This window comes from Peromyscus californicus, unplaced genomic scaffold (genome assembly GCF_007827085.1).
Source record: "Peromyscus californicus insignis strain IS unplaced genomic scaffold, ASM782708v3 Scaffold_18__1_contigs__length_77618521, whole genome shotgun sequence".
NCBI lineage: Eukaryota > Metazoa > Chordata > Mammalia > Rodentia > Cricetidae > Peromyscus > Peromyscus californicus.
The window spans coordinates 48998549-49011600 of record NW_026294480.1 but is presented as its reverse complement, the minus strand read 5'-3'; the positions used below and the strand labels follow the sequence as shown (position 1 = coordinate 49011600).

The 13052-nt window shown below is 46.2% G+C and overlaps 1 protein-coding gene, 1 non-coding gene and 1 pseudogene across 2 annotated transcripts in view; 2 read left to right on the top strand and 1 right to left on the bottom strand.

Annotated features, from left to right (window-relative positions):
* Nim1k (NIM1 serine/threonine protein kinase) overlaps window positions 1-13052 on the top strand; it is a 60200-nt gene that overhangs the window by 39325 nt on the left and 7823 nt on the right. The window contains exon 3 of the mRNA XM_052743342.1: window positions 12105-12373. Coding sequence (XP_052599302.1) covers window positions 12105-12373 — 269 coding nt within the window. The remainder of the gene's footprint in view (window positions 1-12104; window positions 12374-13052) is intronic.
* Window positions 325-488, top strand: LOC128113903 (U1 spliceosomal RNA). Its single transcript, XR_008219707.1, has one exon. It is a non-coding gene; the product is annotated as a U1 spliceosomal RNA (small nuclear RNA).
* On the bottom strand, window positions 3535-9158 carry LOC128113806 (E3 ubiquitin-protein ligase RNF149-like; annotated as a pseudogene).

The following is a 13052-nucleotide window of genomic DNA, read 5'->3' as shown; positions in this document are numbered from 1 at the left end:
CCAGGCTCTGGCAGCTGCTATTAAACCATCTATTTCTCTGATATCAACTTTTCAATTTCAAATAGAAATGGGAGAGTGTGGTATTTGTCTTTTTATGCGAAATCTGATTTTCTCAGCATAACAGCATCCAGTTCTACTCAAGGTTTTGCAAAGGGGGTAACATCCCATTGTCCATATATGTGGCACTTGCTTTATGCACTCGTCTGTTAGTAGACACCTTTGTGAGTCAGCTTTGCAGTACTAAGACAAAGTACCTGAGACAACACACTTTTTTTTGGGGGGGGGCGTCGTTGTCTTGTTCACATGTTAAGAAGTTTGACCCCAATACTTACCTAGCAGGGGAGATACCATGATCACGAAGGTGGTTTTCCCAGGGCGAGGCTTATCCATTGCACTCCGAATGCGCTGACCCCTGCGATTTCCCCAAATGCGGGAAACTCGAGTGCATAATTTGTGGTAGTGGGGGACTGCGTTCGCGCTCTCCCCTGTTTAAAAAAAAGAAAAAAGAAAAAAGAAGTTTGACCCCATTGCCTTTGGTTCTGTGGTGAGGCAATAGAGCTCAGTAGAAGTAGTGGTAGAAGCTGTTCACCTCATGCAGCTTGGAAGTGAAAAGGGAGACATGGGAAGGGACCAGGGTCCCAATATCCCCTTCCGGGGGACACCCTCAATGTCTAACATCATTCTTGTAGGCCCCAACTCTTAAGCTTCTGCCACTTCCCTGTAGCATCATGGACCAAGGACCAAGTCTTTAATACATGGACTCTAGGGGGTACTTCATAGCCAAACTACAGCAGTAACCAGATCTTACAGAAGAGGCATGGAGTCTTCTTCCAGCTGACTTCCTGCCTGTCCTCCTCCCCATTCAGACAATGTCCAGTAGACAGGAGCCACCATGTCTTCTGTGGGAAAGGGTAGGGCAATCCCGAGGGAACACATGGACTTTGGAGTTAGTCAGATTTGTGTGGACTTGTGATTGATTCTTTGTCTTTCTCTCTGGGTGAGTACACAAAAGCCGTGTCTCTGTTCTGTGTGTTTTCCCATGTGTAAAGTAAGCCAACGGTTAGCCTGCATTAGGGGCACAGGATTATTGGATGGAGCAGATTAAAAAGTATATCCTATCTTTTTAGTTTGCTTTCTGTTGTTGTGGTCAAACATTCTGACCAAAAGCAGCTTGGGGAGGGAGGGTTTCTTTGGTTTACACATCTCAATCACAGTCCATCACTGAGAGAAGCCAAGGCAGCAGTTCGAGGCGGAAATCCGAAGGCAGGAACAGATGCCGCTCACTGCCTTGCTCTCCATGGCTTGCTCAGTCTGCTTTCTTACACACCCCAGGACCACCAGCCCACGAGTAGCACCACTCCCAGCATGCCCACAGTGGGCTGGGCCCTCGTACATCAATCATTCATTGAGAAAATGCTTGCCCACAGGTCAGTTTGATGAGGGCATTTTCTCAATGGAGTTCTGTCTTTCCAGATGACCCTAGCCTGTGTAGAGTTAACAAGAAACTGAATGAACGAATACACTCCATAGCATGTACTAGACAGAGCACACGGGAAGCATTCATTAAATGATAGCGTTAGTCTTCTTTCAAAGCAGTCTGGATTCTTCAGGCCCGAGCCATTTATCAGTCAGTTCCAGGAGCATAGGTCTGCTCAAATGAGCTCACGTGGAAAGAGATGAAGTAGGGAACTCTGGGGACCCACAGGAAGGTCCCAATCATGTCAATCATCCATCTCTTTTAACTCCTTATGGGATTTCATGGCTTCCCATGATAATATTTAATCTTTATTATCATGGTGTTTATCATCATGATAAATATCTCTCTACCTCTCTGGACAGAGTGACACTCAATGTTTATTATCCAAAGGTGCACCTTGGCCAGGAATTGTGGTTGCCAGCTCAAGTTCTCTATAACCCCCGCTTTATGGCCCATCTCCATTCCATTAGTCCCATCCTATTTCAGTTCAAATTCTGATATCGATATACATGTTGGCTCGCTGGACAGCTGTGACGGCTACTTCAGAGTGACGGTCACTGTAGTCTGTAAGACCACATGCCCACTACTCTCTCAGCAGAGCTCAAGTGTCTGAAGTGTCTCTAAGGTGAATAAAGAAGGCCGCACGTTGCTAAGTGTAAGTGTATCCACCATGGACAGAATAACAGGCTAGGGTGAGAGAATGCCTGCCACAAGGCGGGAGCAAAGCGATGTCCGTTTTGTAGACAGGCTGCTAGGTGAGAAGAAAAATGAGGGTCCGTGTTTGTGAATCAAACGGCTTCCTGTCTGATACAGTATAAAGTTCACTTCAGACCCATCTGCCTGAGTTTCAGAGAACACCAATTCCCTACTGTGTGGATGGTGCTTTGTGAGGCTTGCGTGCTCTTCTTGTGCTTAACCATCACAGCCTAACCCTGTTAGCAAAGGTCCAGTGTCACCCCTGGTTATGGGACGGCATGTGTGTGACAGAGGGCAGGAACGTTGATAGAGGTTTGCAAAAATACAGCCCCTGTACAAAGCCAGCTTGGCCAGACTTGTCACCAAGTTTTCTAGGAAATGTGAACAGTCTGAGTATCAGAAAACAGAGCACTTCAATGCCCGGGAAGTTCCCAGGACAGTATTATCCCAGGATAAATAACAATAAAAGCGATGTCGCCAGCTGCTCTGGATCTCCAGGAGTAAGATGACGACATGCACCTCTCTCCAGGCAGGAGCTTATTTTCACAGCTGACAGTGTAGATTCTCTTGGGATCTGCAGGGAGAGAGAGAGGCTGAGAGCCCTCGTGAATCCCTTTTCAGGCTGATTAGAAATTTCTCAAAAGCAATGATGCACCGGGCTTCTGAATGTTTTATGTCCCATCTGTTGTCCCCAACAGACGCAAAGGAAACCACAGGCACCAGAGCTTTCCCTGCCCTTTCTGAACTCTGCCTTGTTCTTTCCTCGGCTTACGTTTCAAGAATCTTTGCTTCTTCTCTTTTGGTTTGTTTATTCCTCGCTCTATTCCCTTATTTTTCTTTATTTAGTCATTTGATTATTTGTGTGTGTTATGTATATGTGTGTGTACATGTGTGTGGGTGGGTAGACTCACCCATACATTCATGTGTGGCGGCTAGAGGCTGACATTGGAATCTTTTCCTTTATCTCTAGTTCACCTTTAAAAAAATTAAAAATTCACTCTTTGGTAATTTCACACATGAATACAATGCATCTCTCTTCACCTTTAAAAATTTTTTAAAATTTATTCTTTGGTAATGTCATACATGAATACAATATATTTAGATAATATTCCCCCAAACTGGCCGGGCGGTGGTGGCGCACGCCTTTAATCCCAGCACTCGGGAGGCAGAGAGGCAGGTGGATCTTTATGAGTTCAAGGCCAGCCTGGTCTACAGAGCGAGATCCAGGAAAGGCGCAAAGCTACACAGAGAAACCCTGTCTCAGAAAAAAAAAAAAAAAAAGAGAAAAAGAAAAAAAAGAACCCCCCCCAAAATTCCCCCAAACTGATTTCTCCTTCAGTTCTTCCCAGCCCCCCCCAACCCTTTTCTAACTTCATCTCCTCCTTTTTTTATAAGTCACCGATCCAATTATTGCTGATCATATGCGACCACCATTTATTTTTATATTATTCATTTTTGTCAATAGACTTGGAGCTCACTGTTTTGGCAAGACTGGCTAACCAGAGATCCCAGGGGACCCACCTCTCTCTGCTCTCCATAGCACTGGAGCTGTAGCTTTTACAGTTTGTTCTGGGGATACAAACGCAGGTCCTCATGCTTACATACCCAGTGCTTTACCCCCTGACCAATCTCCCCAGTTACCATTAAACAAACCAACACTATATACTACACACCTCCTGAGTGCATGCTTTGTCCTGGACTTTACAGAGATGAGTAAGATGTGCCGAGAGTCTTGTAGGTACTGATAGCTGTTTAGAAGAGACTGGCGGAAAACAGTTAAAACACGTCACAGAGTAAGGCTATGAGTGTGTAACGGGGACTATGGGGGTCCAGCCCCCCGACAGTCCCCTCCCAGGGTCCAGGAAGAATCTACAACCAGCTGATAGTTTAATCTTTTGCTTGGTTTTGAAGTCTCTATGGACAATACAGTGCAAGACAGTCAGTTGATTTCTCTTTCCCCGCAGTCCCTTCTTCTTTTTGGCTTGAACTCAAAATCTTCTTGCCTCAGCCTCCTGAGTGCTGGGTTTGCAGGCGTGCACCACTGCACTGCCCATGGCAAGAGTTCTCAGTTTACAAGTTCTAAAGAGTCTGCTCCAGGGTATAGCTAGAGTTTTCCTGCCTGGCCCACAGTCAGGACAAATCTCTCTCACCCGCCAGTCCCACAGCCGCTCAGACCCGACCAAGTAAACACAGAGACTTATATTGGTTACAAACTGTATGGCCGTGGCAGGCTTCTTGCTAACTGTTCTTACAGCTTAAATTAACCCATTTCTATAAATCTACACCTTGCCACGTGGCTCGTGGCTTACCAGCATCTTCACATGCTGTTTGTCATCGTGGCGGCTGGCAGTGTCTCTCTGACTCAGCCTTCCACTTCCCAGCTTTATTCTCCTCCTTGTCCCGCCTATACTTTCTGCCTAGCCAATGGGCAATCAGTGTTTTATTTATTGACCAATCAGAGCAACACATTTGCCATACAGAACATCCCACAGCACCAGGGAATGTCAATTTGATCAATTACTGAATTATATTACACAATTCTGCTTTTACTTAGAAACAGAATTTTGTTTAACAGTACCACAGGAGCTAGTCTAGTACTCAGAAATATCACCACCCCCACATCTGTGACAGTCTGACACAACAAAATTTATGATATACATCATACTTTAGTAGATAAATAGATGAAGGCTAATTAAAAGTCCTCTTAGGAATAAAATATCTCAGCCCTTTGTATCAAATCTGAATCTGGAAGGTAAAGTAAAATAATATCCACTGTTTTCAAGTGTACAAACTATGCCCTAGAGTAAAAAATTAAATGTCCTGTAGTTCAAGCCAAGGCTCTGTCGGGGAGGCTGTGTGCTACCAGATGGCTCCTCCATGCTGAGGGTCATTCCCGCAGGCTCCTAGTAATGCTGTGTCTTCCTCGGCATCTTCTTTGAAGCAGGGGCGGTGTGGCCCAGACTCACTTGAGGAAGATGATGGAAGGTTGCTTTCACCACTCCTGACCTCATCAAGGGATGTCACACTCAGATTCCCAACAGAAACACTTCTGGGGCAGTTTCTGGAATGGGTAACTCCTGTGCATCCTCAGGGTCCCCCCAATATCCCAGGGCTTTGATGACATCAAGTTTACACACTGGACACGTTCGGTGATCCAAAAGCCATGGGTCAATGCATATTCTATGAAAAATATGCTGGCATGGCAGGATTCTGATAATATCCTTTACTTTAAAGTCTTCAATACACACGGCACAATTCTCGGCATCAATATCAATTCCCTTCTCTCCATGCTTTATGGTATGTAGTGGAAGCTGGCCAATAACTTTCTTAGTTTCCTTTCTATGATTCACTGATGAATTCTTGCAGATGACGGGTACCAATTGCTATGCTCATTTTTGCTGGAATTCCTTTGTGCACCAGATCAAAAATTTCTCGTCCTTTTGGGTAGCTAATCATACCGAAGACTGTCTTTCCTGTCCCTGCGTGCGACATGGGCTCAGTGGCGTTCCCGTAGCGCTCCTGGTTGTACACCACCACCACTGAGGCGTTCTTCCGCGCCACCGCCAGCACCTTGTCCTTGAAGGGGCAGCCGCCGGGGGCCACCAGGGCGACCCAGGGCGCGGCGCCCAGGCTGCCGGGCGCCACGAAGCACATGTCGGGCGCCCTGCCTGTCCTCCCGGGCGAGCTCTCGGACACGCTCCTCCATGTTCGACTGCGGGTCCACGTACTCGGTGCTCACCACGGCCGAGTACCACTCGAGATCGCGGCGCAGGCGCCCATACACTTTATTCTTCTGAGTCAGTTCTCTCTCTACACAGCTTCTATTCTGCTCTCACGTCTAGCTCCTTCCTTGCCTGATTTGCCTCTACATTTATCTGCGGTCCCTTCTAGGTTCTATCTTAATTCCTTCATTTTAGTTCTGCCCCATCTAGGTTCTCATCCATCTAGTTCTTTTCCATATCAGCTCCTCTCCCATCTCCTTCTCTCTCATCTTGTTGTTCTTCCTCATCTTGTTCTTCCCCATCTGGCTCTTCCTCATCTTCCATCTTGTTCCTTTAGTACTCTCTTCTAGCCCTTCAATCTAGTTCTTCACATCTAGTCCACTCCTTTCCAGTTCTTACCCATTTAGTTCTTCTGCTCTTTTTTTCTCTCTCTCCTTCTCTCCATCTCCTTATTCTCTCTAAGTCTCTCAGGAATCCAGTTATAAATCCAAGCAATAGCAATCCTCTGTCAGAGCAAGGTCACCAGGCTTGAATTCTACAGGGTCATAAAGGCAGGTAAGAATTTTCCTCAAGCAGTGACCTGGACCAGGCTTTCTTTTACAACCCAAAAGGGGAGTGGTAAAGGAGGAGGTCAACAGAGAGCTAATGATCAGTTAGTATATCAAGAAGGGGATCTATGTGCTCAGTCTACATTCCTAGAAGTGGTTAGGTAAGAAGTTAGAGGTCGGGCTGGAAAGATGGCTCAGTGGTTAAGAGCACTGACTGCTCTTCCAGAGGACCTAGGTTCAAGTCCCAGCACCCACATGGCAGCTCACAACTGTCTGTAACTCAAGATCTGATATCCTCACACAGACATACATGCAGCAAAACACCAATGCAAAGAAAATAAATAAATTACATATAAAAAAGAAGTTAGAGATCTATTAGTAGGGTTGTATAAGAAAGGAGGGTCTCACCCTAAACTGCACAAGAAATGAAGTTATCTGCCTGACCTAGGAGATAGGTGCTGTTTCATTTGGCCTTGAATGTTTGATAGGTACTTTAGATAAATACACTGTTAAGAGTTCTTGGAAGCATGCATAGCATTACAAGAAAATCACTGTAGGAACCAGCTAATATACATACAAAAGCTAAAATATCACCAAGACTTCTTAAGCCATGGCTTGACCTTCAGAAAAGTCCTTGACTTTTCCAAGTCATAGCTTTTGTGATAGTAGTTGGATTCCATTACATTTTCCTGCGGCTTGCAGCAAGTGTGTGTTCACTGGGCAGAATCCGGAAAGTGTCTATTGACTAGAAAGGTTTGCAGTGGGTCCTAGGATTTACTGCACGGGACACAGTGGGAAAAGTTCCAGGAAGAGAGATAGTATGTACCCACAGGTGGGAACCAGTGAGGGGACACTTGGAAATTTAGAAGTAGTCAACAGAGCTGGGGCAGACGGCACCCACAGAGCGGCAGGAGCAAGCACGGGCGATGTTGATGCAATCATTGGCTTGTCCACAAACTCTTCTTGCTTGGTTGAATTTTGTCATTCAGTTATCAGAAAGCCACCAAAGATTGTGAACAAGGAATTAATGTGATCTGATCTCAGTGAGCAAGGTGAACGGAAGGTGGGGAGTCATAAGAGCAAATGAAGCCAGTCTAATGATCCAGATGGGCGAATCATGACGTCCGTTGTAACTCAGGGAGTGGCAAAGAGGATGGAGAGAGAGGGTACGATTGAAAAGTGGTTTAGAACGCTGACAACGGGGCCGTGTGATGGCTCAGAGTTCAGATATTCAGGACTCACCTACAAACCAGGTCGGCCAGTCTGTAATCCCAGTGCCCAAGAGGCAAAGGCGGGGATCTGCAGAGCAAGGGGGCTGGTTGGACTAGCTGAATTTGTGAGCTCCGGGCTTAGCAAGAGACCCTGCCTCCACACACAAAGCAAGAGAGGAAGGCACTTGGCATCAGATACTGTGACATATTATAACCTGGGGCTCCTCCACATTTATTATAAATGTTAAACGTTTGACAAATATTTGGCTAATCGACTCAGTATACTAACTTCTCGTGGAAGCCAGATTGAAGAAGAGCTAGCAGACGGAAGGAAGATGGGGCTAGGAACTAACTCACATAATCCTGTACAAAGGAAGCCCATTCGTTTTAAGAAAGTAACCCCTCCTCTTACAGGGGAAGAGATGATGCAGAAGGAAGAAATTTTGGAGGTATTCGTTATGGATACTTAACAATTTGAAGGCTTCACATAAAAGTGCAGGTATCAGGATTCTCTTGAAAACTAAAAAGCAGAAAAACAGACAACTTGAGATCTGTGGTCAAAATATCAATGGCCGTTGGCACTGAGTAACAGCAGCTGTCCCGTCTCAGACGCACCTCAGGACCCTGCAGCCCCACTGATCACCCTTCCTTGTCCCCACGGTCTGTCAGCCCCTCCTCTGCACTTCCCACGCCGCAGTCAGACCACTGTTTCCACAACGGGAGTCAAGATTATGACATTCTCCACAAAGCCCTGGGTGTCCCAAGGCTGCCTTCCCTGAAACAGGCTCCAGGACTGTGCGTTACCTCATCCTGCTAGCACTCCTGGCTAATCTGGGGATCACTATCCCTCACTCCACATCTCCATCATAGAGGGCTCCCCTCAGCCTCTCTAGCACAAATGTTACATCTCATGTAGGCTAGCACATGCACCATCCCCGGGCTTCTCCCTCACCCACTGGACACAACTTAGTGTTCTCACTCAGAGGGACGATGCCGTTTAAAAACAAATTTGGATTCCTTCCTAATACTAACCATACATATCCTAAGGGCTATTTTCAAAGTCCTTCTCTCTCTCACTGGATTGTAAGAACAGGGTCTGTCTTCTCATTGCCCAGTGCATAAGATATATGTATACATACATATATATAAAACATATACATACATATACACACACACACACACACACGCATGTGTTTAAGGAGCAGATGGGGCTGGGGAACTGGTTTAGTGGGTAAAGTACTTTGTTGCGAACCCCTGAATTTGGATTCCCAGAACCCACCTAAAACACCGGGCATCAGTGTCGCTTGGTAAACACCCGGGGTGGTGAGGCAGAAGGCAGAGATAGGGAGAGCCTCAGAAGGAAGACCCTGGAACACACTGGCCAGCTAGCTCGGTCTGCTTGGCAGAGGTACAAGACAATGAGAGGCCTGATCTTAAATAAAAGGTGAAATGTGCCTAAGAAGAAAAGACACTCAAGGTTGTCCTGTGAATTGCGTACATGCATCTCCACGTCTGTGCACACACATGAGTAGATATGAAGACTGAGTTCTTTAGGGAACCCACATTTCAGCCAGCGAATAACAATTTGGAATACTAGGGCTTTATATTTATTTATTTATTTTTTCTTGAGACAGGGTTTCTCTAAGTAGTCCTGGCCATCCTGGAACTCGCTTTGAAGATCAGGCTAGCCCTGAACTCACAGGTTTCTGCCTGACTCTGCCTCTCAAGTGCTGAGATTAAGGGTGTGCACCACTACACCTGGCTTTAATAATGTTTTATGCGATTCTACATTTGTGTTATAAAGCAAAGCATGGCTGTCATGTGATTTAGCATGAGATAAGGCAGTCAAGGCACCTGGGGAGAAGAATCGAAAGAGGTACTCACTCCAGTAGCACTTGTCTCACCCAGTAGTCCTGGCTGGGGAGGGAAGCCTTTGCTAAAGCCCTGAATTTAACCGGAGGGTTCTAGTAAAGGGAGATTAAGATCCCCACTGCCACTGGTCGGTGATGGCACATGCCTTTAATCCCAGCACTCAGGAGGCAGAGGCAGGCGCATCTCTGTGAGTTTGAGGCCAGCCTGGGCTACAGAGTGAGTTCCAGGACAGGCTCCGAAGCTACACAGAGAAACCCTGTCAAACCCCTCCCCCCAAAAAAAGATCCTCTCTGCTGAACACTCACAGTGCATGGAGGTAAAGGCCACAGAGATCAGTACTGTTAAGGGAGCCTAAGACAAAGAGAGCGGAGGAAGCAGGAGAAACCCCTTCTGCTGAGACTGCGAGTCCGGGAGGCGGAATTTTAGCTCTTGCAATAACAACTCACTCAACAGACTGTACAAAATGTTGGTTCAGGGAAACAGTGAGAGGCAGTCAGCGCCAGCCACTGAAAGGCAGAAAAGATGTGAGCAAGGAAGAAGAATGTCCAGAGGATGGATGAGGAAGCCCATGTGCTGGGCTGATATCCTGTAGGAATAGCCAGACTGGGACTTAATTACTCATGGTTTGCTTCTTCCGAGATGCTCAATATTGCTTCCCACAGAAGAAGCACCGCACACATTAGACAGCGTTACTACCCCTGTCCATTTCGGAGAGCCGAGTTGACCTTTACCATGCTGATAACCCTGCTGCTCTGAGCCAGTGGCATCTTTTTCTCATGCCAGTAACACGGTACCAAAGTTCTTCGGAGTAGGTGTGTGCAAGTAGGCCACACAGTCGGTCAGTCTGTCGCTGTCTCTTCTTGCTTGTCTGACAGCTGCTTCCTGGATAGTCTGGCCAAATTTAGACAACAAAATGATGTTGTGCTGTGAACTCAAGATTCATTTATTTTTAGGGTACCCATTTTCGTCATGTGCTCTGTATTTATTGTAAAAAAAAAATTACAAGTATTAGTAATCAATACAAACTGTGTAGAAAAACTATCTGTGACTCTTTGGGTAAGTCGTCTAGGGGTGGGGTGTAGTTCAGGTGGCAAAGTGCTCACTCAGCGTACACAAAGCCCTACAAAAGGTAGGTGTTAGTAGACATGCTTGTAATCTTAGCACCTGAGAGATGGAGGCAAGAGGTAGGAGATTCAAGGTTATTTTTAACTATCTAGTGAGTTCAAGGCCATCTTGGGATACCCTTTCTTTAAAAAAAAAAAGTAGAGAGGTCTTCTAAATGTTTTAATAAAATGTCTCACCATTTTTTTTCTATAGGAGTGAATATTTGTATTTTTCTTATGTCTTTTACATATTTAACATCTTTTCACATCAGTAAGTGCAGATTGACATCATTTGGGGGCATCTTGTCGTAAACAAAGATGAGCTACAGTTTAACATCTCTTGCTGGCCACTTGCTCTTCCCTGTAACACACGAACCCTTGTACACCTATCGGGTTATTTCTTTAAGATTAACTGCTAAAAGTGAAATGGCTGGTTTAAAAGATGTAATCATCTTTAAGATTTCAACACGCTAGACTAAACCGCTCTCCAGAACTATTGCACCAACTAGACCTCCCTCCAGACGCACAGGGATGGGCCAATTTCTTCATGCCTTCACCAACGTAGACAGGGTATGTCTGTTTCTTGGACTTTATATGTCAGGCACAAATAAAGTAAAATAAAACATGCAGGGAGAGTGAGGATAATAGGGAAGACGGTATTATAGGCTGGTGAGCTGAGACTGCAGTCCACAGGTGCTCTGAACACCAGAGCCTGAGTGTCATGGTCATCTTAAGCGGATGCCATTCGAGACTTGCGGGGATAGGTTAATTATAAGGGTAGCTTTTTTTTTTTTTTTTTTTTTTTTGGTTTTTGAGACAGGGTTTCTATGTGTAGTTTTGCGCCTTTCCTGGAACTCGCTTTGTAGACCAGGCTGGCCTCGAACTCACAGAGATCCGCCTGCCTCTGCCTCCCGAGTGCTGGGATTAAAGGCGTGCACCACCACCGCCTGGCTTTTTTTTTTTTTTTTGGTTTATAAGGGTAGCTTTGCAGGGTCACCAGGGATGAACTGAGTAAGCAGGAACAGAGTGAAAGAATGATCTGGATGAAGAAGTGGTCCCACGCATGAATGTTTGTTGTTTCAAGAACACCAGACTGAAGGGGCACGCTGGAAGGGAAGCTGGGCAGGAGACACAGGCTGGCACTGAAACCGGCAGCTGGTTCTCTCTCATCAAGACGTGCTCTCTGGGCTAAGTCCAGGACTTTTAACTTTACTTGGAAAAGCAGGTGAAGATGACAAGGAAAACTCCTTTGGGAGGCAGGAGTTGGCATCCAAACCTGTGTGTCGATGCTGATACTGGAGTTGAGACTTTTTTTTTTCATTTCTGTTGATTTGGGAAGCCCTGAACCTCTATGTCTGATAGGATAAAGGAGACCACCCAGAGCCCTTCCAGCTTTAAATACCAATTTTCTCATCAAAACCAAACCAAACAACAACAACAAAAAATCTTTAACTCTTTTCCTTTTTTCTTTCCAGAAAAGGTGGCCATTAAGATTCTGGACAAGACCAAGTTAGACCAGAAAACCCAAAGGCTGCTATCCAGAGAGATTTCCAGCATGGAAAAACTGCACCATCCCAACATCATCCGCCTTTACGAAGTCGTGGAGACCCTGTCCAAACTCCACCTGGTGATGGAGTATGCAGGAGGTGGGGAGCTCTTTGGGAAAATTAGCACTGAGGGGAAGCTTCCTGAACCAGAAAGCAAGCTCATCTTCTCCCAGATCGTGTCCGCTGTGAAGCACATGGTAAGCACGGGCTCCCACTCCGCAGGCCTGGGGAACATGGGACTTGGGTTTGTTATCACATACACATCCCAGAGAAGGTTGGCTTTGCAATAGCAGACAGTTGGCCCCTTCTGTAAGCGTCAGAAGTTTGGCTGGGACCAGTGTCCTTGCCTCCAAAGCCACATCCAGGATCTTGGTACACAGCAGGCCCGTGGCTTCTCCAGAAGTTGATGGGAGCCACTCAGAGAAGCCAGATGGACGTCCTTCATTTATGGTCCACTCATTGTTCCAAACCCACGTTCTACCTCCCAGATAACTCGTCACCTCTCCTTGGCCCTTCTTTCCTGTACTGCCTTTACACCTCATCTCATACCTCACATTTCAGTCCTATCCACACGTGGTGACCAGCCCAGTGCCTCTCTCCCTTTCTGAAATTTGCCTCAGTCTCAGGCCAGCTAACACCAAGTTTTCTCATCTTCACTGACCGACACCCATTCTACCCCTCGCCCAGTTCTCGCTGCCTCTGTGTCTCAGGTCGTAACGCTCAGTTAAGTCATCCTTCAGCTCTCCAGGGATTTCTTTATAAAGCTGGATTTTTGTGACACACACTGCTTAACTCATCCAAGAACTGGTCCTTTTGTGGGCTCGCTGGGGTCAGCCATATGCTGGGCACACAGAAGGAACTTGACTTGTGCACTTA